This window comes from Artemia sp. Qi Xiang Cuo, chromosome 1, assembly GCF_049724085.1.
Source record: "Artemia sp. Qi Xiang Cuo chromosome 1, ASM4972408v1, whole genome shotgun sequence".
NCBI classification, from domain to species: domain Eukaryota; kingdom Metazoa; phylum Arthropoda; class Branchiopoda; order Anostraca; family Artemiidae; genus Artemia; species Artemia sp. Qi Xiang Cuo.
This window is the reverse complement of record NC_142794.1, coordinates 95,965,282-95,992,977: the sequence shown is the minus strand read 5'-3', so window position 1 is coordinate 95,992,977 and position 27,696 is coordinate 95,965,282. Positions and strand designations below refer to the sequence as shown.

At 34.8% G+C, this 27,696-nt stretch overlaps 1 protein-coding gene across 1 annotated transcript in view; it reads left to right on the top strand.

The window, feature by feature from the left end:
- The window catches only part of LOC148956959 (uncharacterized), an 86,386-nt gene extending 76,362 nt beyond the window's left edge, over positions 1–10,024 (top strand). The window contains exon 13 of the mRNA XM_089097003.1: positions 8,392–10,024. Within this exon, the coding sequence (XP_088953129.1) occupies positions 8,392–8,599 (208 nt within the window). The 3' untranslated portion in view covers positions 8,600–10,024. The remainder of the gene's footprint in view (positions 1–8,391) is intronic.
- The last annotated feature ends 17,672 nt before the right edge of the window (positions 10,025–27,696 follow it).

The window sequence follows — 27,696 nt, the reverse complement described above, 5'->3', positions numbered from 1 at the left end:
ATGTTTTCTTCTTTCTCTTTTTTGTAATTTTTACGATAAGAAAATGTTTTTTTCTTTCTGTTTTGTGTATTTTTTACGGTGCAAAAATGTTTTCTCCTCTCTCTTTTTTGTAATTTTTACGATACAAAAATGTTTTCACCTTTCTCTCTTTTTTGCGATTTTCACAAAAAAAAAGTTATTTCCTTTCTATTTTTTGTGATTCTTACGATACAAAAATCTTTTCTTCTTTCTCTTTTTGTGATTCTTACGATACAAAAATGTTTTCATCCTTCTCTTTCTTGTGATTTTTACGATACAAGAATGTTTTCTCCTTTTTCTTTTTTGTGATTCTCATGATACAAAAATGTTTTCTTCTTTCTCTTTTTTGTGATTTTACGATACAAGAATATTTTCTCCTTTGTCTTTTTTTGTAATTTCACGATACAAAAATATTTTCTCCTTTCTCTTTCTTGTGATTTTTATGATACAAAAATGTTTTCTCCTTTCTCTTTTTTGTGATCTAGAGGATATTAAATTAATTATTTTACTCTTCTATCTTAGCCAGAATAATTTTTTTCTCAGAGGAGTAAAATTCAAATCCTACTTCAAAAATTTGAATCTTGGATCATCTTCTGAAAACGTCTGACACTCAGTCATTTGAATAATTAAATAGCAAGTTAAATTAAATAATAAAGCATAAAAAATAACTCAGGGGAAAGAGGCAAGGGTCTGAAGATATTTCGAAAAGTACCCTAGTTTTCCAAACCTTGCACTAGTTACCAATGTTTTGATTTGGTATATAATTTATCCCTTCCCGTTTTAGGCACGTAAGATTTGTATATATTTACTTTAGGGAGATGTGTTGTAAGCTAACAATTTGAAAAATTGATATTCTATTGCCGTGTCAAAAAAAAATCTCGTTATAATGCTTGTTCAGTTCAGTTCAGTTCATTTTATTTAACATCAAAAATATATTTAACTAATATTCCAATACCTGCCCCAAGAAAGATACAAAAAAGCACTTGCGACTGGGCGGGTACATAAAACTTATTTATTAACTAATAATTAACTCTAAACAAAGGAGCAACAAATAATAATAAAAAAGCACTTGCGACTGGATGGGTACATACAACTCATCTACTAACTAATAATTAGCTATAAAAAAAGGAACAACAAATAATAATTTTAAAAAAGAAAAAAAAAACTATTTAATAACAAATATTTTTTAAATATATTTTAAATATATTTTTTAAATATATTTTAAATATATTTTTAAATAAACCCTGGTGCTCAGCCGCCCGAATGCTCTCAGGAACACGGTTCCACACATTAGATCCGGAAAATCTAGTATGGAAGCCGGCCCTGGTGCCACTTCTATTCGGAACAATGAAGTCACTAGCATGACGAGTTTCATAATGGTGCAAAGACCTATCATCACTAAAATAATCACAAAAAAACCTCTGGAGTAATATTATTCCAGCATTGATAGGTGAAAATTCCTATTTGGTAGTCCCGTGGCCGTCCTACATTCAACACTTGCAACTTATTGAAGCAAGCTGAAGTGTTATGTACACCTTCAACATACCCACTAATAAGACGCATTGCTTCTTTTTTTTTTTGAAGAGTATGAACACGTTTAAAATTCACATAAAAATTGCTTGCCCATAGCACACAGCCATACGAAGCATATGGATGAATCAAAGCATGGTATGAAATCGATGAAACTCTTTGGGGTAAAAAAATTTTAAACGACGAATGACTCCAAGGCTACGTGCAATTTTTGTTGTGACAACATCACTGTGGCGTTTTCACGAAAAATTACAATCAATATAAAAACCTAACTACCGAATTTCCTGAACTTGAACTACAGGCTTATTATTCAACAGAATTCTACCATCATTATCACTGAGCTTGCCTACTCTAGAATATACAATAAAATTAGTCTTACTAACATTTACTGATAACAAACTCAAACTAGTAAACACATGGAAATTTCTCAGAACACAATTCAATTTCGACAGAAGACTATCCAAAAACCGAGTAGAAATCGTAACAGCAGTGTCATCAGCAAATGACGTCAAGCAACAATCTGGAAGATAAGACCTCATACTATCCACATAAACCAGATACAGAGGTGGACCAAGGACCGATCCCTGTGGCACACCACACGACATTTGATAAGGGGAAGAAAAAATCTCATCAATCATCATTTTAATAGACCTCCCACACAAATACCTTTCAAACCACTTCAAATTCACTCCTTTAATACCCAAGCATTCTAATCTTTGCAATAAAATTTTAAAATCTACCGTGTCAGATGCTTTTCTAAAATCAAGAAGTACTGTTAGAGGGATTTCACCATTTTTCAAACCAATGTTTATAAAATCAGCAAGATGAAAGATAGCATGACTAGTGGAATGACCTTTTCGAAACCCGAATTGGATATCACTGAGTAGGCTATTTTTCGTGAGATGGTCATATAGACGGCAATGGATCACTTTTTCCAAAATTTTGAGAATAAAAGCAGTGTCGATATTGGTCTCCAGTTTCCGGCATCTGACCTGGCACCCCCTTTGTAAAGTGGGATAACTTTAGCTTGCTTCAACGCTTCTGGAAAGGTCCCCGTTTCTATAGATAAGTTGATAACATGGAGAATACCTGGTAGTATATTCATTAAAACAGCAGAATTCGATTTTATATTTTTCGCTATTTTAATCACTTCATCACTTGTGCATTTTTCAAACTGCAATTCAACAGTATCTCCACGAGAGTCCACGAATTCCCCACTAAGAAAAATTTCCACACGTTACACTCTCTTGAACAGACGAGCCAACCTGAGAATAAAACTGGCCAAAATAATTCGCGACTACATTCTTATCACTCACATAACTTCCATTTACATCAATGCAAGGCGACTGCCTACTTTTCTGATTTCCCATAAGCTCATTAATAACCTGACATGTGGCTTTGGTATCTCCCTTACTATCAGAAAACTTTTCTTCAAAATACTTCTTCTTTGCTTGCCTTCTCATACTGTTCACCTTATTTCTCTTCGTTTGAATTCTGCAAAATCTGCGTCATCCTGACTATTAAAAGATTGCTCATATAACAAGTTCCTTTTATTATCTTGTCTATTATTGCCTCCGTAATCCACAGCTTGGAGGGATCATCCCTCTTTTGTTTGGTCAAACGCAAGGGGCATGTTTTCTCATAAATCGGTTGGAAAATATACATGAACTGATTATACGCTAGAGAAGAGCCATAAGAAATCTCCAAGACCGAGTCCCACTTGATACAGATCAACTCCTCAGCAAAGCTACTCAAATTTTGCTTTTTCAGCTCACGTTTCAGTATTTTCTTAGACGGGATACGTCGTTTTTTAAGACACGTTACATGAGCAATTACAGGAAGATGATCCGAGCCTGGATATACTATCTCATCTGAGTAGCTTTGGCTCAAATAGCTAGGTCCCACGAAAACGCTGTCAATTAAGGTCGCAGAATGAGTAGATATTTGGGTAGGTATACAAGTTAAAGGTTAAAGGTCACTTGAAACCATATAGTTGAAAAATCCAAATTTTTACCTGAAAGACCTAAAAGGTTATGATTAAAATGGCCCAAAAAAAATTCATTCTTGCAGACGAACCCAGGCTCATCAACTCATCAAAACCTGCTACAAACTCATCCAGGCGAGCATTGGGTGCCTTATACACCACACTAATTAAATTTTATTTTTTTTCAAATTCAAATTCCAAACAAAAACTTTCAATCTTACCTTCTATCCATACCCCCAAATCCTCCCTCAACATATACTTCATATTTTTTGTATCAAAAATCCAGGCCTCCTTGGTTTGTAGTTGATTGGTTCCTAACCTCAAAATCATATCCTGGAAAAGAAAAAGCCGAGGGAGATTGGTCAGAACTCAAAAAAGTTTCACAAATACCCATTATATCAAATTTTGAAGATGATATCTTAATCATCTGCAGAACATCTAAAAATCCTGTAGTGAGGTGGCAATTCCACGTGCAAAGACACATCGACATATCCGAACTAGTTTGCGAGGGTAATATGTAAGAACTCTCACAAAGAGGCATTGAATTAATAATAGGCAAATCCTCACTTCCAATTTGAGCCTCTAAATGATCTTCAATACGGAGCGGATGACGCATAACTCTATTCAATGAAGAAATATCATTCATCATAAAGAAATAAACCTAATTTCTAGAATAGAGCTAACTGAAGAAAAAAACATAAATAATCAATTTTACTAATACACTATAGGGTGTGAACAAGTGAGCGGCTTTTTTAATTTTTGTAAGATATTCCGTGACAAATACGCCTGATTTCGCCAGCTTTGATTGCGTTCTGAAAACAGTATACGCTGTATCTGTAGTTGTAAATTTAACAATAACTGGTGCAACAGTCGTAGGTATCTGGATATTCCGGCCAGCGTTCAAAAGTCTAAAACGGTTCACAGACAACAACTGTTCTTTCTGGACAATTACACCTATTTTCTTCACTATATCAATCACTATATCTTCACTTTGTTTGAAAAATTGAATAACTCTGGAATTCGTAGAAAGGCATTGGATTTAATAAAGTCATATTTACGAAATCGCGGATTCTAAGTAGACCTACAAGGCCATCTGTCTCAGCCTAACTCCCTGGATGATATTGGAGTGCCCCAGGGGTCTATACTTGGACCGTTACTATTTTTTATATATATAAATGATCTCCCTAATTGTCTATCCTATAAGGAGACCCTAGCAGTTATGTTTGAAGATGACACAGTGGTATCTATTTGATCACTGTGGTATCACAGTGGACCATATTGATCGAGAATATGGCGTCTGAAATGAATTCAGTTATCCAGTGGTTTTCTTGTAATCGTCTAGTTCTCAATTTGTCTAAGACAGAATTTATGGTTTTTGGGAGATCTAAGCAAGGAGTTGCTAAAGTTGGGATTGATGAGTTAGTTGCTTCTGGGTGTAGAATTAGACGGGTTAAGGCATATAGATATTTGGTGATTATTCTTGATGAGCTTTTATGTTTCCGTAGTGATTCTGACCAACTCCGTATAAAATTAGCCAAAATTTAGGATGTTTTCATCGATTAAAGTTTGTTTTTCCTTTTTCAATTATTAAAATTCTGTATCATTCTTTAATAGAATCATACCTAAGATATTGTCCCATTATTTACCTAAATTCATTTCTTAATCATTTTAAACCCCTCCAGACATTGCAAAATAAAGCCGTAAGAATTCGTGATACTTTCTTTCATTGTCCTGCACGACTTCAAAATCTTTCTGAAACATAAACTTTATTTTTATTCCTTCATATATTAAACCTTAATCAACGCAGGGATTTGCATTTATCGCTCTGGCATTATGATATTCAGCCTCCGGCGATTTATTTTTATGAATCACAAATTCTAGTTACCCCTATTCACTCACTCGCTTCTTCGTTGGCTCATTTTGGAGAGTATAGAATCCCCTCGTTTAGTTGTGGAAGAGATACATTTCAAATAAGGTACCAAACCTCTTCTAAAGAAAATAGGCTAAAATTAAATACTAAATTTAAAAATCTTAACAGCCGATCACTTTTAAAGACTAAATTAGTAGAATATATTATTAACCTTTGATGACGGGGTGATTCTTCTTGTTAACTTGTTTCTTAGTATTATTTTTAGATTTTGCCGTGCTGGGGTAGCCTCTTTTGTCTTTCTCCTTTTATATGTTATGATGTTTTTTGGTATATCTTCTTTATCTTTATTTTTGGTGTACTTGAACTCATTGTAATAATTGTTAGCCTTCTTTTTGAGCTTAGCTCCTTGTTGGCTCTATTTAATTGTTTGTGTTTGTTTATATTCGTATGCAATAAAATCTATATATCTATCTATGTATCAAGAACAGTAGTACCCAGGTCATTCCTGGGGTCTTGCTTCACTCCAAAATAAAAACCAAAGAATCAAGCAAACGCTCCTGTTCGTAATCGTCCAGCTTTTCCTCAATAGTAGCCACCCGAAGCTCAAATGATTGAATCTGGCTATCCAGAGATGAAAACAGTTTTTCTATTTTCTCAAACTTTATGTTGCATTCTAGAGTGATTGAATCATATATTTTCGAAACAATCGGCTCAGGCTTCAGAGTGGCTTGTTGCGATGAGCCTGCTAATCCTGTCACGGAAACAACTTTTCCTGAACTTTTTTTTCTATTCGTTTTACTAGGCCAATTTTAAGCTTTGTAACTTCATCTTATGCTAAAGTAAGTTACTTTCGGATTGCAAATGATTCGCTCGAAGCAGTTAAATCAGTACCCGCGCCTTTCGTAGTTTTCTTTTTCATAAACTGATAGTAAAGATCGTGACTGAACCCCTCCCTAGACAGGGATGCTAACTATATTCCAATATTAATTAATTAATTATTAATTAATCTATTGTTGTTTTTTATTTTTTATTTTTACTATTTGAATTTGAAATGTAAACAAATTTTTTCCAAGGTAAAAATTGTAGTATGTGCTTTATATAGAAAACTTATGTATATCCTTTATTTTTATTGTTTTACAATATGGAAAGCGTAAAAATGTCACAATTGTTGCTGTTGCTGTTCCTACACAAAGAAAAAGAGAACAAAAAAGAGAAAGGAGCAACAGCAAAACTGTTACTGTTCCATGCAACAGTAAGTCTGACTCTTTGTAGATTTAAGTATTAGACTTGATAGTATTAGACTTAGCCGCAAGTATTAGATAGACTTGATAAATTTAGGTGTCAAATACTGATTAAAATATACTTTTTTTTACTGATTGATTCACTTTTTGAAGGTTTTCCAACCTTACAACGGTTTCTTTTTTCAAAATAAAGACTTTCGAGGAAAAACAACAGGATATTTTGTAGTTTGAGTTCTTTTTAGACAGAGGATCTATATATATATAAAGACCGTCGTTCTAGCCCGGTCCTGTTTGGTCGGGCGACAGTCAGAAATGGGTACTGTCATTGTCTTTTCGTCATTTTCATCAAAGATAAAAAAAAAACTGTCTTGTGGTTTTAACAATACTTTCAGGAACAGAACTACGCACCCGAATGGGAAGCGAAAAGACTTTCTCGGCCCTTTCTTCCCTCCTGAAAATTGAACTTTTCAAGCCCTTGAAATGTTTTTGTGTTAGGTGTATGAAAATCTCAGCAGTTTCATACTACTCCAGTTTGGGTATGGGAATTTGTTTTCTCCCAACTGCCCCTACAATACTAGTAGGCTTCTAGCGAAGCTGTTAAAGCATGGCAGGCTTCAACAGCTCTAAAAAATTAGAGGATAAGTTGGAAAAACAAAATCGGTTTGGCTTACTGGAAAAAATTAGTGCTGTGCATCATCTTGTCAGAATCAATGCTCTCGGTCGTTGTTGTTTTTTTTTTTGTTACTCTAAAAGAAAGTAAAAATCAGAGATTCCGGGCAGAGATGTCACTTTGGAGCTTTGTGACGTTCTTTGTAATTAATAAAAAATTACAAGGTTGAATGCAGTTTAAAAGGTTAGAATTAGTAAAAATTATATATATATATATATATATATATATATATATATATATATATATATATATATATATATATATATATATATATATATATATATATATATATAATAAGCGTGGTATCACGAGGTTGGAGAGGACGGGGGCACCATTTCGGTCACCAGGAAATATCTCAACAGACAGGTGAGCAAGAGTTATCAGGAATTTTGTTTTCACCGAAATCTAAATGGAAATATTACTCATTTTCCTGTTTATATATTATTAAAATGTCATTCTTACTTCCCAGAGTGGGAGGGTCCTACTTGCGTCCATGGCCCTGAAAACCATGGAAATGATGACGCTATAATTAGTTTTTGATAATTCAACCATATAATTGGATATTTTAAAAACGTGTATATATATATATATATATATATATATATATATATATATATATATATATATATATATATATATATATATATATATATATATATGCTCCCACTGACTCAATTAAGGGGGAAATGGCCTAAAAACTTATATTGCCCCTTATGCCGAAAAAAAAACTATCTGCAGCTCTTAGGACTTTAGCTCAATATGTAAAAATTCTGACTGAGACTAAAAAAACAAAGTCATAACCATAAATGAAAACGACCTCAACAAGTTTAGTGGCATGCTCTTGTCTAGAAGGGAAGGAGAACAACTTGGTCCTAAAAACTATTTTGTGTTATAGCTTCAGATAGGTAGTCTTAAAACTAAAAATCGAGGGATCAATTGCTGGATTGCTAAGAAAAGGCTTTTATGCATGCTTTGTTTGTACTTTCTCATAAATACTGTTTTTCTGTTTTAACTATTCCCTTTAACTTTCCTAGTAACTTTACTTACAATTACGAAGTAAAAGTTCTGTTATTTCCAGATTTCAGCTACCCCCAAACACTGGAACACACTCTCAGCCCGCCACTGCCTCTCGTCGACATGGGTCTTATTCTGTCCCTGCTTCGCCGCTACTGCCTTCCCGCAATTCTCGGGGAGAATCTCATGAGACGCCACCACCTTTGCCGCCACGTCATCATCTGACTCCAGAGCCTCCAAGAGGTTTCTATGGAAACTTTGGCTATTTTTGAGTGTGTTGTCTGTTCAGTTGCTCACCATAGAAATTGGGACGTGAGTGCCAAAAATGAAAAGTTACAAAATGAGCTATATTTGACAAATATGACATAAAGAAAAAGGAACTGATCATTGGACAAATTCAGTTAATAGTACTGCTGATGCAGTTACCAGTGTCATTGCTGAATATGCTATTTGATAATTATTTTCTCATTATTGTTTATTGCTTATAAGATTGCTTATGTTTTTGTTTTTTTTTGCCAGCGAAAAGTGCGCGTTCTGAAATTCGTATCCCTGCACCGTGCTGCCTCTTCCCCGTGTAGTGGCAGCTCTTAAACAGACTTTAAATGTAAAATAATTTCTGTATGTTGCATAAAATAATCATTTTTAATTACTTTTTGCTGCTATTTAAAGAATAATTAACTTTAATTAATGGAATCAATTAATTAATTTTAATTAACTCTTTAATCGATTGATTAACTTTAATTAGTGGATAATTAATGGAATTAACTTTTCCCAGCTGTTGATCTCTTGTGTTTTATGTCAATAGCAAGTGCTGAACTTGACCTTCTATATTTTTTACACATTCAGCGAATTTTTGCGGTATTAGACTTCTTTTCTCTCTTTTTCTTTTTTGGAGTTGTCAAGTTGGCTAAAATACTTGATATCACCTTTTTGGGGCTGTGACTTAAGATTTTTAAAACCTTTTCATTTTTCACCAGTCTTATTTGTTCGTGCCCGTCTGATTGAGTTTGGATGAAATTCTCATTATAGTTTGCCTTTTTTGCGCTGAGCTGAAGCTTTAGAAAATGCTAGTTTCTTCAAAATGTGAAAATTTACGTGGTAGCACATATTTTAAGGAAATTTGCTTTTAGGGTTAAAAAAAAATTACAGAAACTTCAAACTTTGCCTAATGTTTTTGCAAAGAAAGTACATTTAAAACGTAATTCTTTTCGAGTTTCAGCCGCCTAAATATTGTAAAAAAAATAAATGTTATTTTTTTTGGTTAATTGAAAATTCCAGTACCACAACGTATACCGCCCGTTGTGCCTAGATGGTACTTTTTCACATTGACCTGGGTTTGCCATCTACCTCTGGAATCTAAGAAATATGTTCTTCTTCATTATGTAATGACCATTTTCATAATTGGATTGACACTTTGTGCTTGAACTTGACAAATATTTTCATGCCTACCTTGGACTTTTGGACCTAACTACATTTGAACCCTTGGCGACCAAAACCATGACCTTAAACGACCAGGGACCTTGACCAGGGGCGTCTCGAGGGGGAGGGTCTTGCCACCCTCTCCCCCCCCTCCCCCAACTTTTTTGGCAGTCGGTAAAATTTTCTTCGAAGGCGAAACTTATGGCAAAATTTGCAAAATCGGCCGAAATTCAGCAAATTCTTGATTTTTGCAGAAAATTTGGCATAAATCAGGTAGCGATTCGGTAAAATTTACGAAGATCTCCCCCCCCCCCAATAAAATGAGCCTCGGGACACCCCTGACCTTGACTACCAAGAACCAAAGATCTAATGAAATTGGAGATTTTGTAGAAGCTTACTGGATATTCACTCAACAAATATTTAGGCAAATATTAAGTTGATCTCGTTCCCAAGTTTTTGTTGAATTCAATTATAAAACCTTGGACTTTTGGACCTAACTACATTTGAACCCTTGGCGACCAAAACCATGACCTTAAACGACCAGGGACCTTGACCAGGGGCGTCTCGAGGGGGGAGGGTCTTGCCACCCTCTCCCCCCCCTCCCCCAACTTTTTTGGCAGTCGGTAAAATTTTCTTCGAAGGCGAAACTTATGGCAAAATTTGCAAAATCGGCCGAAATTCAGCAAATTCTTGATTTTTGCAGAAAATTTGGCATAAATCAGGTAGCGATTCGGTAAAATTTAGGAAGATCTCCCCCCCCCCCCCAATAAAATGAGCCTCGGGACACCCCTGACCTTGACTATCAAGAACCAAAGATCTAATGAAATTGGAGATTTTGTAGAAGCTTACTGGATATTCACTCAACAAATATTTAGGCAAATATTAAGTTGATCTCGTTCCCAAGTTTTTGTTGAATTCAATTATAAGATCTTTAAAATATTCATAAAATATTTTGCAATAAAAGTTCTCGAAGCAAAGGAATATGCAGAAATACTTCAAATAGTTGTTTAAAAATCAATTTTTTTGTGCATATCTTTTTAGAATTTGCTCATTCTCTCATCAATTTTCTTCAAATGATCGGCCTCTTCTCTTAAAATGATGATAGAAACTCATTTTAGCTTGAGAAATTGAAAATCAATGAAAAAAAGTTATCATAGAAACCTAACAAATAAATAAAACTCACTAAAGACGGTTTTGGACAATGTCACAGATGCTGATATTGCACTGGTATTGTGTTACACTCGCAACACGGCTGTTTTGCACTTGTATTCCAGAAGTCTTGAAAAGCACAAATAAAAACAATACAAAAATTTATATTCATTGACATGCATCAAGGCCAAATGACACCTCGGTGACTGTTATTAAATTTTCCGAGTTCATTTACTTCGTCCCCTCGCAAATCTTAAGAATTTCTTCTTCTAAAATCTTGAAGTCTATCGATGCCATTAGTTGTAAATTATCCTCTAATTCTAATAAATTTAATTTTAATTTACTTGATTTGTTTAACTATTTTTAACCATTCTGTTGAATCGTTAAGAAAAAACTTTACAATTTCATGTACCCATACAGAGGGGCTTCGTATTTTTCCCAGTGAAAAGTATGTGAAAAAAACCTTAATTTATTTCTCAACGCATTCCTTCGATAGTAAAGATATAAAAAAATGGAAGATAAAAGGAATGAGATTAGGTGGTCCTAATTTTGGGACATTATGTACATTTCAAAAATATTTAATAAACCGCCTTTGAAGACCTTAACTTATCAAAATTAGTTTTCATTAATCACTTAAATTTGTAATATTAACTCACATTTGAGTTGAATCCTTTTCGGAACTGCTTCAAGTCATATATACATGTATATATATATATATATATATATATATATATATATATATATATATATATATATATATATATATATATATATATATATATATATATATATGTTTCAGTTTCAATTAAGCCATCACGTGTTTGGTTTGGTAATTTTTGTTCTCTACTCAGTACTTGATCTCGAGAAGAGTACAACCTGTACTGGTAATTACCACATAATAACCTGTACTGGTAATCGCCTTAACTGCCTCTCCAGTTGTCACTCCAGAAAAACGATTTTGATTTGTAAAAAGCTCTCAGATGTTTTCTTCACAGCAGAATAGGCATGGCAGATTAACAAAGGTACATGCAGGGGTGGTTAGGGGGTTTCGGCTCAATCCTTTTCTAGAGCATTGTTTCCCATCCAATTTTGGGCCATGTCCCATCTAGGCATTTCTAAAATCCTGATACCCCCCTTGTGGTATTTAAATTTTGCTATCTAAAATTTTACTGTAGGCTATTCATCTGAAGGAAGCCTAGAAGGCTATTAACTTGGTATTTTTTGGGGTCGTCCTCTGGGCATGTTTTGTGCTAACGACAAATATTGTGTGTATAAAACACCTTTTATTCAATGCATCACGTTATTGCAATACTATCATGCGTCTTTTTCGTTCTTTAAATTCACATGAATCTGACGTTATTCACATGAAACAAATTTTTTTTTTTTAGGTCAGCCAAAGGTTGCACGTTGTGCCCAAGAGGCTTTTCTCCTCCAAAAAATAAGAACAAAAGTATTTTCTAAAAGTAACTCCCAAGAAACTGTCAATCATAATTTAACTTTAGGAGTGTAAGAGGCAATATACAAAAAGCAAACAAAATGATAGAATAAATAATTAGCTAGTAATGGTCAAATACGGGAAAGAACGAGGAGATGCGAGTTTATTTTCCAGATTTAAATTCCAATTTTTGTATCATTAGCACATAAATGTTTGCAAAGGTTAAACTAATAATATAGTCTTCAATTAGATATGACTAATGGTTACTGGATTTAAAAATGATGCGCCAAGAGGTTTCCCAAAACCAAGCTAATTTTTCATTATTTTCAAAAGCAAAAAAAACGAATTTTTAATTACCTATCAAAGCAGACAAACGAAATATCAACTCAAAAATTTTTCTCTGCTCTGTCGTCTGAGGCTTTGCTGGATACGATTAAATCGTTTGTACGGTCTATGCAACATAAATGCCATCCGATGTTGTCTCATGGATAACAAGTTCTTATTGCTAAGTCGTAGAAGCCACAAAAAGGCCACTTTTGTTATGACTGTTTCAAGCCGTAATAAATATTTAGTTCCGCTTCTTCAGTCTTTAGTTGAGATGCGCTTTGGCTTTGCAGGAAGCCTCTGATTTATCCTCGTTTTGTGTCACATTTTCATGTCTTTCATTGCGTATTTGCCAAAGCTATATTTTCTTAGGATCAGTTTTCTTTCTAGTTACCTGTTGCCATAAAAGCGTGTTGATCGAAGTAGTAGGAAGCAGATCTTGATTTCTGAACAGTTATTTTCAGATAGATGTTGTTGATATGTGATAATTGTGTGTGCCATGATTTATTATTTTTTTATCACCCAAATACTTCATACAAATTGTATTGGCAGAAGTGCTTTGAAAAGACCATAAGCTATATATACCAATCACAACCCTTCTTAGGATTTTCCTGAGAGGTTGAAAGGAAATCCTTAGACATTCTGTTCAGACGTAGTTTTTACACCGTACAAATAGAACACCAAGATTACTGTGATCTACTGTAATCCCTGTTGCTTGGATTTTGGAGACAAAGATAACTGAACCAAAGCAACTAGGTCTAAATATGCTGCAACTTTCAAATCTGCTCTTTTTTGTTGGCTTTGATCAGTCATTTGTGCAATCGTTTCTAAGTTTTGTATCTCTTATTCCTTCGTACCCTGTTGTAGCACAGTGGATTGATGGTATGCTTGGCAATACGGGACCCGGGCTCTATCCCTGCCGCAGCAAGATTGGGTGATAAGCTTGCTACTTGTCCCTATAAAAAAAAAACAGCAACTGAAACGCCGATTTGATGCCCTATGCGCCAGCAATGGCTCTGGAGGATCTTTATTTTTATCCTTTTTTATTGTTTTTTAAAAAACGAAGAATTTTTCCTCCGCAAAATCGGAAATCCTATCAGGTAGTTGAAAAAATTTTCACTCAAATCCTATCGCCCTTTCAGGAAAACCTTACAGGAATACTTTCACCCTGTCAAAATCCTATACGTCTGATTCCGTTTCTAATGTTAAGAAATGAAGCTCTAGCATCCTTCGATTTTTTTTTTTTTTTTTTTTTTTTTTTTTTTTTTTTTTTTTTTAGGAAGGCTTTTTTTATGAAGATGAGTTGTATTATTTTTTGAAGTTTACATTGTTTCGAAGTTATGCTTTTAATACGCATTGCCATATTGAGAGCAAATGGACATCTAATTTTTATTCTTGGAGAAGATTCTTTTTTAGTCTCCTAGAAGAGACTTAATAAAAGTCTACCGTATTTGAAAATTGGGCGTTGAAAATACAGCAGTATTTTGGCTGCAAATAAGAGTTTCTATTGCACTTTGAAAATGCGGTAGTATGTTCGCTGCATATAAGAGTTTCTATTGTGCTTTGAAAATGTAGTATAACTTTGGCTGCACATAGGAGTTTCTATTGCACTTTGAAAATGCAATAGTATTTTGGCTGCACATAGGAGTTTCTATCTGTTTTGCTTTGAAAATGCAGTAGTATTTTGACTGCACATAGGAGTTTCTATCTTAAACAACATCATGTCTTGAATTAAAGAGTTATCAATAAAGTGTAGAATATTTTAAAGCTGTACTATGAATATGCGTTTCCCTTAGTTAATCAATGAACAACTTGAACTACGAAAAAGTTTTTTTTTTTTTTTTTTTTACTGAATAAAGTTTATATGTACTGCTCTCAATATGCAATGTGGTTGCATGCATGTTTTTTTGTTTTTGTTTTTTTTTTTTTTTTTTTTTTTTTTTTTTTTTTTTTTTTTTTTTTTGATAAGTTACTTTTGTCCAGTTTCTATTCTAAGAAGAAGAGTCGTGTTACTTAGTGAATTTGCAATATTTTAAAATTAGGTTTTGAATATGCAATACCATCACGGTTACATGCATTGATTTGTATCTCAAAAATATTATTTTTTTTAGTTTCTTTGCTTCCTTCATTTGTTTCTAGGAAGATATGTTGTGTTGTATAGTGCTATTCTTTTGAAGTTATTCTTGGAATTTCAAAGAATATTATTGATTTGTTATTTCCTTAAGGTAAGGTAAGAATATTATCAATTATGCAATATCCTTACCGTATCTGTTACATCCACAAAACACAGGAGGCGGTTTTAGGGAAAAGACAGAGGGGACACTTGCCTCGGGCGCAGAAATTTTTGGGGCGCGAAATTTAAAATAAATAATCTAAAGATTAGAATCATTTGTGATTTTTATTAAAATGAAATAAAGGGTACAATTAATAAATGAAAATAATGAATTCTTAATTAATTAATAAAATACAAATAAATCAAAAAATTGAATAATAAATAAAATAATTAATAATAGTTAAATAACTTAAATAATAAAGTAAAAAACTATTAAAAAATTAAAAAATAAATCAAATAATTAATAATAGTTAAATAACTTAAATAATAAAGTAAAAAATTATTAATAAATTAATAAATGGGAATTTTGTTGAAATTGGGCCTGAAAATTTTGTGGGAGAGAGGGGGAGCGGGGGTAATCAAGATTTTGTCCCGGGCGTAAGAAAGGCTAGAACCGCCACTACTGAATATGTAACTAATTTCCTCTTTTGTTTCGTTTCAGTCGATCAATTTTGTATTCATTTAGATCGGATGAGCAGATGTCATCCTGATAAAGTTCATTTGACCTTAGTTTATGTTTTCATGTTTTTCTTTCTTCACTTGTTTTGATGCGATTAGGTTTTTTTTTGCCTGCGTATTAATAAAAGTATCAAATTTACTATTTCTTTTTTTTTAATATTAATTTACTGGTGAAAAAGGAAGGGAAAGGGTGTTCATCATGATGTAGCAACTTTATTTGTCTTTAAAAACTCAAAATAAGGCACCTCAAAATAAAACTCAAAATATTTCTCTTTTACTGATCTATAGCTAGCATTTAGTACATATGTAAAACTTGTAAAAATTTTCTCAGAGATGTCTATGATTGGTCATGGGATTGTTGAATTGGTACTTATGTATTATAGCGACCCCAATCTAGAAGTGAAGTTAGGTTAATCCTAATGAAATATATCTAAATTTGATGAAAATATATTACTAAGTTACAAAATTATGAAAACTACAAAAAGAATTATGGAAAGCAGGCCGCCCAGTACGCGTTATATTAAATACTTAACCAAAATGTCAAGTCTATTAAATATTTAATTAAAATATACCTATAAAGTAGTTTATCTGACTGTACCTAAGCTTATTGTCTCCGACAGACAAACCGGTTTTACGCAGACAGATCAAGTACCGCTGAATTTGATCAATTACCTTGAGACTAAATTTTATGTTGGCAAAACGGAACCGAATTTAGAAAAGAGGCTCAAACAATATAAAGAGAAATAGATCCCTCCCCAAAGTGTACAAAAGACCTAATCTCCCGTCCCAGTAGTTGAATAACATTTATTTGATATTCAGCTACATAATGGAATGTTAGATCAGTAACAAACAATGATTACGTTGGGCTCTTACAAAGCTTGAAAGATCTTAGATATTAAAAAAAAAATCAATCAGGGGATTATTATAAATTGAGGTGAGGGAGATTACAGATTAAATCCTATTTATAATATTTAGTTAAAGATAAAAAAAAAACATACCCGAGCTTAGTATGAAGGTAAGAGAATTTTAGAAACGAAACAAAAAAAAGAGGGGGGGGGGAGGGGTGATTGACCCAGGAGCGGATCCAGGGGGCCTGATCCTCCCAGGATTTTTATGGCGCCCTCATTCCGTTTTTTTTTCATTTTTTAGTTGTTTTTTGTTTTTTAATAAACTTGTAAAGCCGGTCAATTTTTCGTTCCCTTGTCACATTTGGACCCCACCAAGGTTTTGCTCTAAATCTGCCCTTGAATTGACCCCCTTTGATGGGATTGACGAGAACAATCAAGGTAGGGTTGTGGTTGGGGAGTGAACTGGGAAGGGTAACTATAAGCATAAGCGTATTCTTATTTTGGTTAAACGGTTCCGTTCAAATGTTTGTGTGTGCATATGTCAAAAACCCTATTTTAGAACACAAATTCCAGGACATCCAGCTGATTCTAAATCTGTTGACAATTTAATGTCCAACGAAGATTCTAATTTTTAAAAATTAGACGTTCCAAAGATAAATCATATACAAGAGTATGTTTACCCACGCCTGACTAACCGATATTTTCTTTTTTAAAATTAACTACCAAAATCGATGACTTCGGCGTAAATATTTGGGTCACTCTTGAGGAAAAATGGGTATATAAATAGGGCTATTTGGTTGAATTTTAAGGTATTTTTGGGTTTTAGTGCTCCAGAGCCGGGACGCTCCGAAAAGCGGATGAAGATTTACTAGATGTTTTCCAGAGAAATCGCTTAAGGATTGTTCTGGGAACCCGGCTGACTGACCGTATTTCAAACAATAGGCTATACGAAAAATGTGGTTCAATACCGCTCTCTAGGGCTATAATGAAAGAAAGGTTGAGGTGGTTAGGGCACGTTGTGCGGATGAAAGATGACAGATTGCCGAAGATTGTTCTTTTCGGCCAACCATCTAGGGCTAAACGGAAAGAAGGTCGTCCCCGTCTGGGGTGGGAGGACGTCATAAAGAAAGATTTAAAGGAAATGGGAACTTCGTGGGCGGGTGTAAAAAGGGAGGCTTTGTGGGATTGGGGTGGAGGAGGAGCGTGCGTAGCTGTTTTGGCCTCAGGCAGCTTGGTGCTGCGGTGAGTTGTTAGTAGTAGTAGTAGTTTCAAAAAGCAGGCACCTTTAGTAGGGATAAACATATGATCAAACTGGCGGAATGACACAGGATTACTAAATCCTGGGACAGGTTTGCCAGATGTCTGAGTGAAAATGTACCGAAAGAATGATTTCCTCCTCCCCCCCCCCCAAAAAAAGTACCAATTTGAAAAATTAAATTCGCAACCGCCTCGAAAAAGCACTCAAATGGTGCACGTGCGCCCAGTCTGGCAACTCTATCCTGGGGTCGTACTGAAAACAAAATATTTGAAAATTCACAGCAGCTTTTCAGATGCTTACTTACATCTTATAGCGTTCTTTTGAAACGTCTTTCATCATTCTGCTCTGATCAGCGGTCTAAGAACAAGGATGAGTATATCATCAAAGTTCTCTGATCATTGTTCTATATGGCAGAAAAATGGCGGTCTTTGCATTTTTCGCTAACAGCAGTGAGCTGTAAGATCTTAGAACAAAGATGAGTTAAAAGAACAAAAATCTTTGCAGAAAGATATAAGATCTTAGCGCAGAAGAACAGCCCTACTTTAAACAGATCCCTAAGATGTTCGAGAGCCCCGCAAGTGGCAAAAAAAAGATCTATGCAAAAAAGTAGTTTTCCTTGTTGTTCAAGTTAGTGAAGTGGGGGCTGTAACTAACCTGTATGGGGCTTCTGACAATAATGATTCTAACCAGTTGTTTTCCATTTTGATTCGAAACCATTTTCGATTATTGGTTTTTAATCATGTAAATTTGTTTTCAAAATAACATTTTACTACAAGACTAATCGAAATATAATTACCATTTCTGAATTAACTACCAATAGCAATGTTGTTGAAGAATGGCTCACTAGGTAGTTTCTCTCTATTTTAAACTTTTTGTTACTATGGGCCGTGGTTTACCAGGGGTATTAGCAGATCCAGGATTTTAGGAAGGGGGGGGGCGCTCGTTGTAAAAAATTCCCATTCTAAATTAAGCCTAACGTACCTTACTGATATTGAAATTTGCATCCCACTGCTTCTATCCCTCATTTAGCTGTCGGTTCTGTAAAGCTATCCACAAAACTACATTTATAGAAACACTATCAATATTATATAACAAATTTTTGCCTCATATTTCTACTATTAGCAAATCTGTCAATAACACTTTCTACACTTATGACAATATCACGGTGAACATGAAGAAGGGTAATTCCGGCGAGTCTTTCCTCCGTCATTTTATTTCTTAGCAACGTTTTCAATCTTCTCAAGGCAGAGAAACTTCGTTCAACAGATGCCACACTGACAGGTAGGGTCATAAGAATCTGCAAGAGCGCTGAAATGTTCGAAAAATATCAGAATCCCACTTCTGTGCCTGTACCGCTTTCTCTCAGACTAAGCCATCGAGTTTTCCATTTTGTCGCTTCTCCGACCACGGCAGATTCACAAACTGATTGGGAGGGGAAACCCATTACTTACCAGTATCTCTCTAACAGGTTATGAATCGTATTAACGAATTGTTGTTTGTTCGTTTCCATACAATTTATTGGGAAGAAAATACTGAGCTTAAAAGTGTCCAGCATTTCAACGGAAAAACGGCTTTCTAAGTCCAAAATGATTGTGCCCAACAGGGGAATAAAAATTGATCGTCTATAATATTCCTCGTGTGAGCTGAATGGTACATTAATCCGATTCGTTTGATTTTTCGCTATCCTTGGGACTGGTCCTTATAAACCTAGCTCGGTTGCCACTTAAGTTACCTTGTCAAATGTTTTTTTAAACTCGTTTTCACCCTCCCGACGCTTGACTTACAGCTGGGTAAGAAGGTCCTTAACATGGCTTGCTGCAGACGCGAGGTCTAAGCTCTTCTTCTGAAATAGCCGACTGAGTGGTAAAATCAGTTCAGATATGTTATAAGAGAGTAAATGGTCGGAGGATGTGACGGCAGTCAGTAAGGATTCTGCTTTTGCTCCAGTTGTGCATTCTGCCCAGCCGTTGATGATCTCAAGAGCTTCCACTATCCTAGGGAGCTCTACCACAAACTGCATTAAGGAATCGTGCTTTTCGATCCAGCACGTTGCACACATGCCAATTAGCAGTGCCTTCATTACCAAGGTTATAATTGCGCTTTGCAGAAGCACCAAAATAAGCAACTATTTCTTTTGTTATTCCGATGGAGTTTCTAACAGTCTGGACAGAAGAAGTTTTTAACATGGAAAGATTTAGAGCATGGTTGAAACATGGGTAACGTGGGGCATTCTTTGCTATCTTTTGAACTTCTTTTACAGCACCACAATGCTCTGAAACCATTGTAGCACATCCATCTGTGCCTATGTCCACACAATTTTTCAAGTCTAGCCCAAGAGACCGAAGAAAATCCAACACAACATTTCCAAGCATTTCCCCTTTAATGATCGGTTTCGAAGTATCCAATGCTGTCCGACTAAGTTTCATGTAGGTGTAAAAAAACATCGAAATCTTCACGTCTTGTGCAATTATAGCAAAGGGCAGTACTCAGTTGTGACTTGTGTGACACATCCGTAGTTTCATCACGAACCACACTGTAGAACTTGGCAGAATGAACTCCTGCAAGCATTTCTTGAAGAATCTTTTTGGCAAAACGTTCAATTAATTCATTCTGTGTTCTTTTGCTTATATAAGTAGCATTTGCACCTGAGCTTCCCAAATGTTGTTTTAAAATGATGTCGCCACTATTTACACGGTACCTTAAAAGTTCTCGAAAGTTCTTTTGGTTTTTCAATGGGTCCTTTTCTGCCAATAATTCTCCGTCATCTCTATGGCCACGAAGAGCAATGTTCTGTCGACCCAAGAAAACGATTGATTCCACAATTGGCTCCAATCTCACTCTGTTTTCCTGCACTTGTTGGCTACGTAGTTAGTTTACAAGGCTTAAAATGTTCGTTTCAGGGTTGTCATATTTTAGAAGGAAATGTTTGCGTGCGTCAACTGAATCGCGGTGACACTGATTATTTTCACGAGACCCAGTCACCGTCTTTTCTAGTTAGCTTAGCAATAGTCACGAGGGGCTTCTTTACCAATGTTTGCAATTGATTGGAGCCTCCAACCCCTCGAACATTAAACAAAACACAATATTTACAGAATAAGCCCCTCATCTTATTTGGAAGTACTAGCTAATGAAATTCCTCCAAGTGAGTAAGTTTGAAAAATCTCTTGTCGTCCCTGCCCTGCTTCTTCTGAACTGAATAGGTGAAGCTGTAGTTAGACAGCGGAATCCACAGGTTCTGAGGCAATTGATATCACGCACGATCATCCAGTTTTTCATTTCTATTGATATAGCTTCCGATATCATTTTCGCAGAAAGTGCTTATATGTTCGATGTTTGTGTCAGGCTTGGGGCTACACTTCAATTGATGCTAACGAATCATTCACAATCTCACTATTAGTCAAAGCGCTCGAATCACTATTAACACTGAAACTCTCATCATTTCTGTTTTCAGTTACGCGGTCCACTCGCCCAGCTTTAGCTTTCGAACCAAAAAAGTTGTCGAGAGTTATCTGATTTTGCTTTAACATCATAACTGGTTAATATTATCGAAAAATTCTCCAGAATCACGACTAACCCTAAGGCCTATGTGTTAGTGGAGTCATTTCAAGATTTGTGTTTAGTTATTGAGTAAGAAACAGGTTTTGACATGCACACTTTTTGAAGCTTCAACGATTTACGAGATGACAAGCTTCAAAATGCCTTGTAAGTTCGGGTGACTCCAAACACTCTAGACAATTCCCTAAAGACTTAAGCCAGACAGACCAAGTGTCGTCAAATCTTTTTCAAAGATGCGTTGATATCGCAATCAAGTCACAGAAAATCTAATGATATAACTTTTCGCCCAAGCTGAAAGGGGGTGTGATTCACTTCTGGAAAGAATCTGAAACGGGGAAAGTGTATGGAATCTTGAAAACCACAGAATTATGAGAGTTGAGGGCCCTCTTCGACTGTGTAACTATCAATTAAATTGTTTGCAGAACTATTTCTAAGTCATAGGTCATAAAGCATGGTATGATTTGGATTTTATTCTAAAATAGCCCAAGAAACTCAACGTCTGATCAATCACAGCGGGATGTAACATTGCGATATGGAAAGGGGGGTCATGACTTGTAGCTTAAATTACAAAGAAGACCTTACATGTTAAGGTTTTTAGTTGAAATTGAATCATTTCAGAATATTGCGATTATGGCTAAAACCTGCTACTCATTTCTTGCTATGGCTAAAAAAAATTAAATGCAAACTTCCGAAAATGGGAGGTTTTGGTCAATATTTGAAAAAAATAGTTTTTTCCTTGTTCTATTTGACTAATAAACCTCTAAACATAGATTAGAGAAGAAAGTGATGTTGAAGGTCAAGCATAGAAATATTGGAGACTGGATTTTATGCAGTCATGTTCCACTGGGAGTTTTCCAGGGGTGTAATTTGATATGGTGCATTGGGAACTGCCCCCAGCTCCCCCCTCCCCTCACAGCTGAAATTTAGCGTCTTCAAAAATCGTTTCAAAACTAAGATTAGTCTACATAATTCAAGCATCCACAGAAACAAATCAGTTTTCTTTAGTATACCTTTGTCTTTATGGTACTATATGGCTTATTTTCACTTGACTTGGAAAAATCGGGTCCAACTTTGCCCCCCTACCCTAGGATTTTGACGAAATTACGCCACTGCAGTCTTTCCCCTCAACTTTATGGCATGTGGATTCTTTCTGCAAAACCAAAGATTGCTACAAGCAAAAGTAATTAAAATATTGGTCAGTCTTCGAAGAATGAGATTTTATAATGGTAAAATTCTATAATCCTCCACAATCATTACCCTACCCCCCTTGAATTGGAAGTAACAAATTTGGTCTTTAATAACATGGGACACAGTTGGGGTTAATATTTAGGAGGGTGGTTTGAGGTGGCTCTTAATCTTCTTTTATTGTTCAAAAAACTTTCAACCGATTTAATTTTTTGCCACTCTTGTAACTAAAACATTTTGTGTTCTCATTTTGCAATACAAAGTAATTTGCCGTTTCCTTTTGAAATTTGTCGACTTATTTGTCATTTCCCATGTTCCGTGAGTGCTTACGTAATTCCGCCTCCAACTTGTTAAACCTTAGAATACATTTTTGATAAAGGTAAAATTACGAACGGCAATTCGGACACATATTGTGTTTGATATTTATCAAGGTAAACAAAGTTTAACTTTTTGGCATTATATTATGATTGACCAATCAAATCATACCGACAACAATTAATAGGCTGCATCAAAAGAATTGGTTTTTTATCCTGATTCCATATATATATATATATATATATATATATATATATATATATATATATATATATATATATATATATATATATATATATATATATATATATATATATATATATATATATATATATATATATATATATATATATATATATATATATATATATATTTAAGTTTAATGTTACCCTTCAAAAGCCACGAGCCTGAGAAAATTTGCCAGATTTTTGATAAAGAGAAACAATAACCCCAAAAAGTCAAATGATCCTATTGAAAATCACACCATCAGACTCAGCATCATATAAGAGAACCCTGTTGTAAAGGTTTCAAGCTCCTCTGCAAAAACGTGGAATTTTCCATTGCTTACCAGAAGAAAAATCACGGATGCATGTTTGTGTTTTTTTTTTTTTTTTTTTCTCAGGGGTGATCGTTTTAAACCCAACGGTCCTAGAGGTTTGGAAGAGAGCTCATTTGAATGAAAAATTAATAGTTCTGGTACCGTTTTTAAGTGACCAAGAATACTGAAAGGCTACTAGCCCCCACACCGCTTTTCCCCCAATAACGTCACATCAAAGTTTGAGATTGCCATGTGGTTTAGCATAGTTCAAAGGTCCAATAACTATACCTCTGGGAATGACATGAACCCCAACAGTTCCTGGGGAAAGGAATGTAGGTTGTGCAATTTGCCCATTGTTTACATCTAGTATTTCTTATTGGAAAATATACAAAAATTTTTCAGGGGGGTTTCCACGGGAATAGTCTTATGTGGGGAGGAAAGTTTTCATGGGGAATTTTTGAGGAAAAATTTTACACTGGGGGGGGGGGGGTTATAAGTTATAAAATTTTCAAATTGTTTGCATATATTATTTATCATTGGGAAATATATGGAAACCTCCGAAGGTAAATTTTTCAGGGGAGGTGGGATTCCCGTTATGACTTGAAAAAGATCAGAAATTAAATAGAAAACAAGTTTTTCAACTAAAAATTAGGAGTAACGTTCAAAATCAAAAGGAAAAGGAATTATTCCGTATATGAAGGGAGGCTGCCCTTTTGTCAATCCTCACTCTTTACACTAAAGTTCTACTTTTTGACCCAATTCTTTAAGAACGAAACCTCAAACACAAGACCCGTTTAGTTGGAATAAGAATTTTTTCTAAATAACTAAGAAACATCAGCGTAACGAGCGAGGGTTGAGAATGGGACCGCCCCCCCCCCCCACCTCACATACGAAATAATTTTTGTTCGTTTTGAGTTTTAATGTTGCTCCTTACTTTCAGTTTTTTTTTGTTTTTTTTTTAAGACCAAAGCCCAGATTTTTTTATATCGGAAAACGTGGAAGCTTTGTATGGCAGTTTCATTATCCGTAAAATGAATCTGGCAAAAGGTGCAATAAAACAGTATTAAAACGGTTTCCAATTGACTAAGTAGGCTTTCCAAACTAGTACACTTAAGTTTCGTAAGCCCCATATTCTCCGTAGCAAGATCCATGGGCGTAGGGAGGGGGGCAGCTGCCCCCCTAGACCTTCAAATTTACATTAGATATGGCTGAAAAAGCAGATGGTTTGGAAAAAGCATTTGATAAAACTCCAACACACTATCGACCGCCCCCCCCTTTACAATATCTGCCCCCCCCCTAGACAATATGCTGCCTACGCCCATGGCAAGATCTGGTTACAAATTTGAAAAATAAGATCCATAACATAAGCAATGTAGAAAATCCAAAGTGACTTGAGTTATAATTGAACATGGATGATTTATATTAGTTAATTATAGACTTTGTAAAGGCAAGGTTCATATAGCCTGGCTAAACCACTGTAAAGTATTTGAAACATAAATTCGAGAAGCCTTTTCCTGGTGTCTCGTTACTAACAGAGTTAGCAATGTATATGTCAACAATAGCTTCTCTAGGGGGTCTTCCGGGAGGGCCAAAGCTTATCGTGTGAACTTTTTATTCTCAGGCCAGTGAACAGCCAATCACTGGGACTTCCGATATTAGTGAGTCGGGGCCAAGTATTTACTTGGAATGGCAGTCCATCTTTCGCCTTCGTCGTAGCTAGTTGTTCTTGTGCTACCTTATTTTCTCTATGTGTATTCTCACGTTATTTAATAAAGACCATGTACCAATATTTGTTGTCTATCTTTGGAATTTACGTAAACCATTACATCTGCCAATATAAAAGGGCATATAAACATAACTGAAATAGATTTACACCACTACCAGCGTAGGCTGCTCCAAGTTTAAATTTCTCTTCCTCTAGAAAAACAGCCAACCGAACAAAGCCTTCATCACTGCTCGGGTCAGATTCGGAAAGCTAGTTTCTGTTTCTTCGTTTCTGTTTCATTTTTCCATTTATTAAATAAAAATATATAATAGAATATATTTCTTCGTCTTTGTCTAAGAGTTAAATACGGCATACAAAAGCTTGCGGTACGGAGCTAATAGAAATTTCAGTGTGATAGGCAAAATCCCAATGTGGAAGCATTTACTTAAGCTCCGCAGCGTAAGCCTCTTAGCCTAAGCGATGAAGTAGTATTGTGAAACCGATATTAGAAGACTTCGAGCTAGCACAAAACGGTAATTCAAACATTTGGAACTTCGCGAAAAAAAATTGATGTATTTTATGTTGTTTACCCAAGTTCCGGTCGAATGATAGTCTCGGGAAATTCTTAGACCAGGCTTGAATTTTGCTGTCTGATGCAGAGGCCTTGCTGCAAACGGCCCCACGTGGAGAAGTTTGACGACGCTCTCAACACCACCCTGACACGAGGATTAAGTAAGTAAGTAAGTATTTTATGATGTTGCATTCAATTTAGTTTTACTATTCAACAGAAGAAACTAACTCTCCATTTCTGATATTTATAGCCAAATTTAACCTAACTTTAACTTTTACCATCAAAGCTTGCATAAGACTGAAACAGCTGACGCGCAAAGCTAATTGAATCCAAGCAGAGAAAAAGGAATCTGGACATTCACTGATGAATGTCCGAAATACCTTTTTTCTCCTTGGATTTAGTCAGCGTTGCCAGTCAACTTTTTCAATGTAATGCAAAGTTTGATGATGACAGGTTAAGTTAGCTTAGGTTTTTATCCCATTTCTAATATTTATAAACAAGTTTAATCTAACCTAACTTTAACTTTTACCATCATAGCTTGCATAAGACTGAAAAAGCTGACTCACAAAGATAATTGAATCCAAGCAGAGAAAAATGAATTTTGGACATTCACTGGTGAATGTTGACATTAACCAGATTTAAAACATTCGCGGTAATATATCTACAAAACAGTTCATATAAACCGACTCGTAATATTCTTGAATATCTTTAGAATTCGGAAACCTAACATTTTGCTTAAAGCTTATCTCGCTTAAGTTTTTTAGATAATTAATATTTTTTTAAAAGAGTTGTTGATAGCATGATCAGTACAGGTTGAGTCTCCATAATAGAGCCTTATAAATTAGTGTTTTCCTTTCTACAGGCTACTTATGGAATTTTTTTGCTCCTAAGAGTTTTTGTGGTAAGTATTGTGTTTTCAGTAAAGCGTTAGTTTTTATAATTCTACAGATATTAGAAAATATCACATGTCAGTTTATTTAAGCTAGTTTTGTAGATGTATCTTGCGTAATATGCGCAGTAATATTTTTTTCGTTTTAAGTTCTAGCTTTACTTTTTAAATGCGCAAGAAAGACTTGTTTTTTTTTTTTCAAATCAATTTTTATTCGTTTTTCTAAAACAACAAACCTCGCAGAAAGATTTTGGTGGAATTCAGGCAATGGGACTAAAGAAGTCAATAAGATTTTATGTTACGATACGATATTGAGCAGAGGTATTACATCCTACTCTGTTAAAACTTTCTGACATGACATTTGTAACTTTGTCACATAACTGAAAAGTCTGATGACTGTTGTCACTGGTATCTTTGAGAATTTGACAATAAAGAATTCAATAAATAATTTATATTTTTGTTTCACTGGGCAGTTTTTTTGGAAATGCATTGTTTTCCGCTTACTGAGGGGAATGGGAGAGGAGTATGGGAGAGTTGTAAGCCTCCACTTGGGGATTTCAGATCATGAACAATTTATTTAATATTTTATTGGGTATTGGGTAATTTACAGGGTATTTAATGGCTACTCTGGAATTCCACACAGTTTTTTCCTCTTAAATTGACGTTTTGTGGTATATAATGGCGGAAAACACTACTTTGCCTCCATTACTACTTAATAAGGCCATCATCTGCTTAGAATTAAAAAAAAAACTTCATAATACCGAAGCATTCATATCATTTGACGAACAAACACGGAACTCACTGCGGCAATAAAGTCATACTTTAGAAATATTCTTCAAAATAGGGTGGGGCTCAAAACCCACGGTCGGGGTTTCAGACCATGACACATCGATTGCCAACCTAAGGATTTGCAGCCTCCTTTTTATTTTACCCTCTTGGTATAATGAAGCTAAAACTATATTAAAAGCTATGAGAAGTAGCTGAGAGAAGGGGAAGAGGTAACTCTTATTTGTAAACCGTGTTGAGATTTATAACATTGTTTTCTATTTTTGTGTTGTTATTGCTGCTATGAAACATGAAAAAGACACTACTTGACATATGAATCGTTTTTAATATGGCATAGATGGTGACCTTGTGTCTATATTAGAAGGCTTAGGTGACGTTAAGAGCTCTTCTATGCGGTAACAACTTTTCATTTCGTTTTACTTGATTATTCATTTTAATTTATATTCGTTTTAATATTTGTCTATAACAGTGCTAATCATCTTTGGGTTTGATGTGAGTTTCACTTTAATTTCACATTACATTTACTTTTGCTTAATTTATTTAATTTATTTAACTTTAATTTCTATTCGTTTGGGTTTTATTAAGTCATAGTATTTTCTGT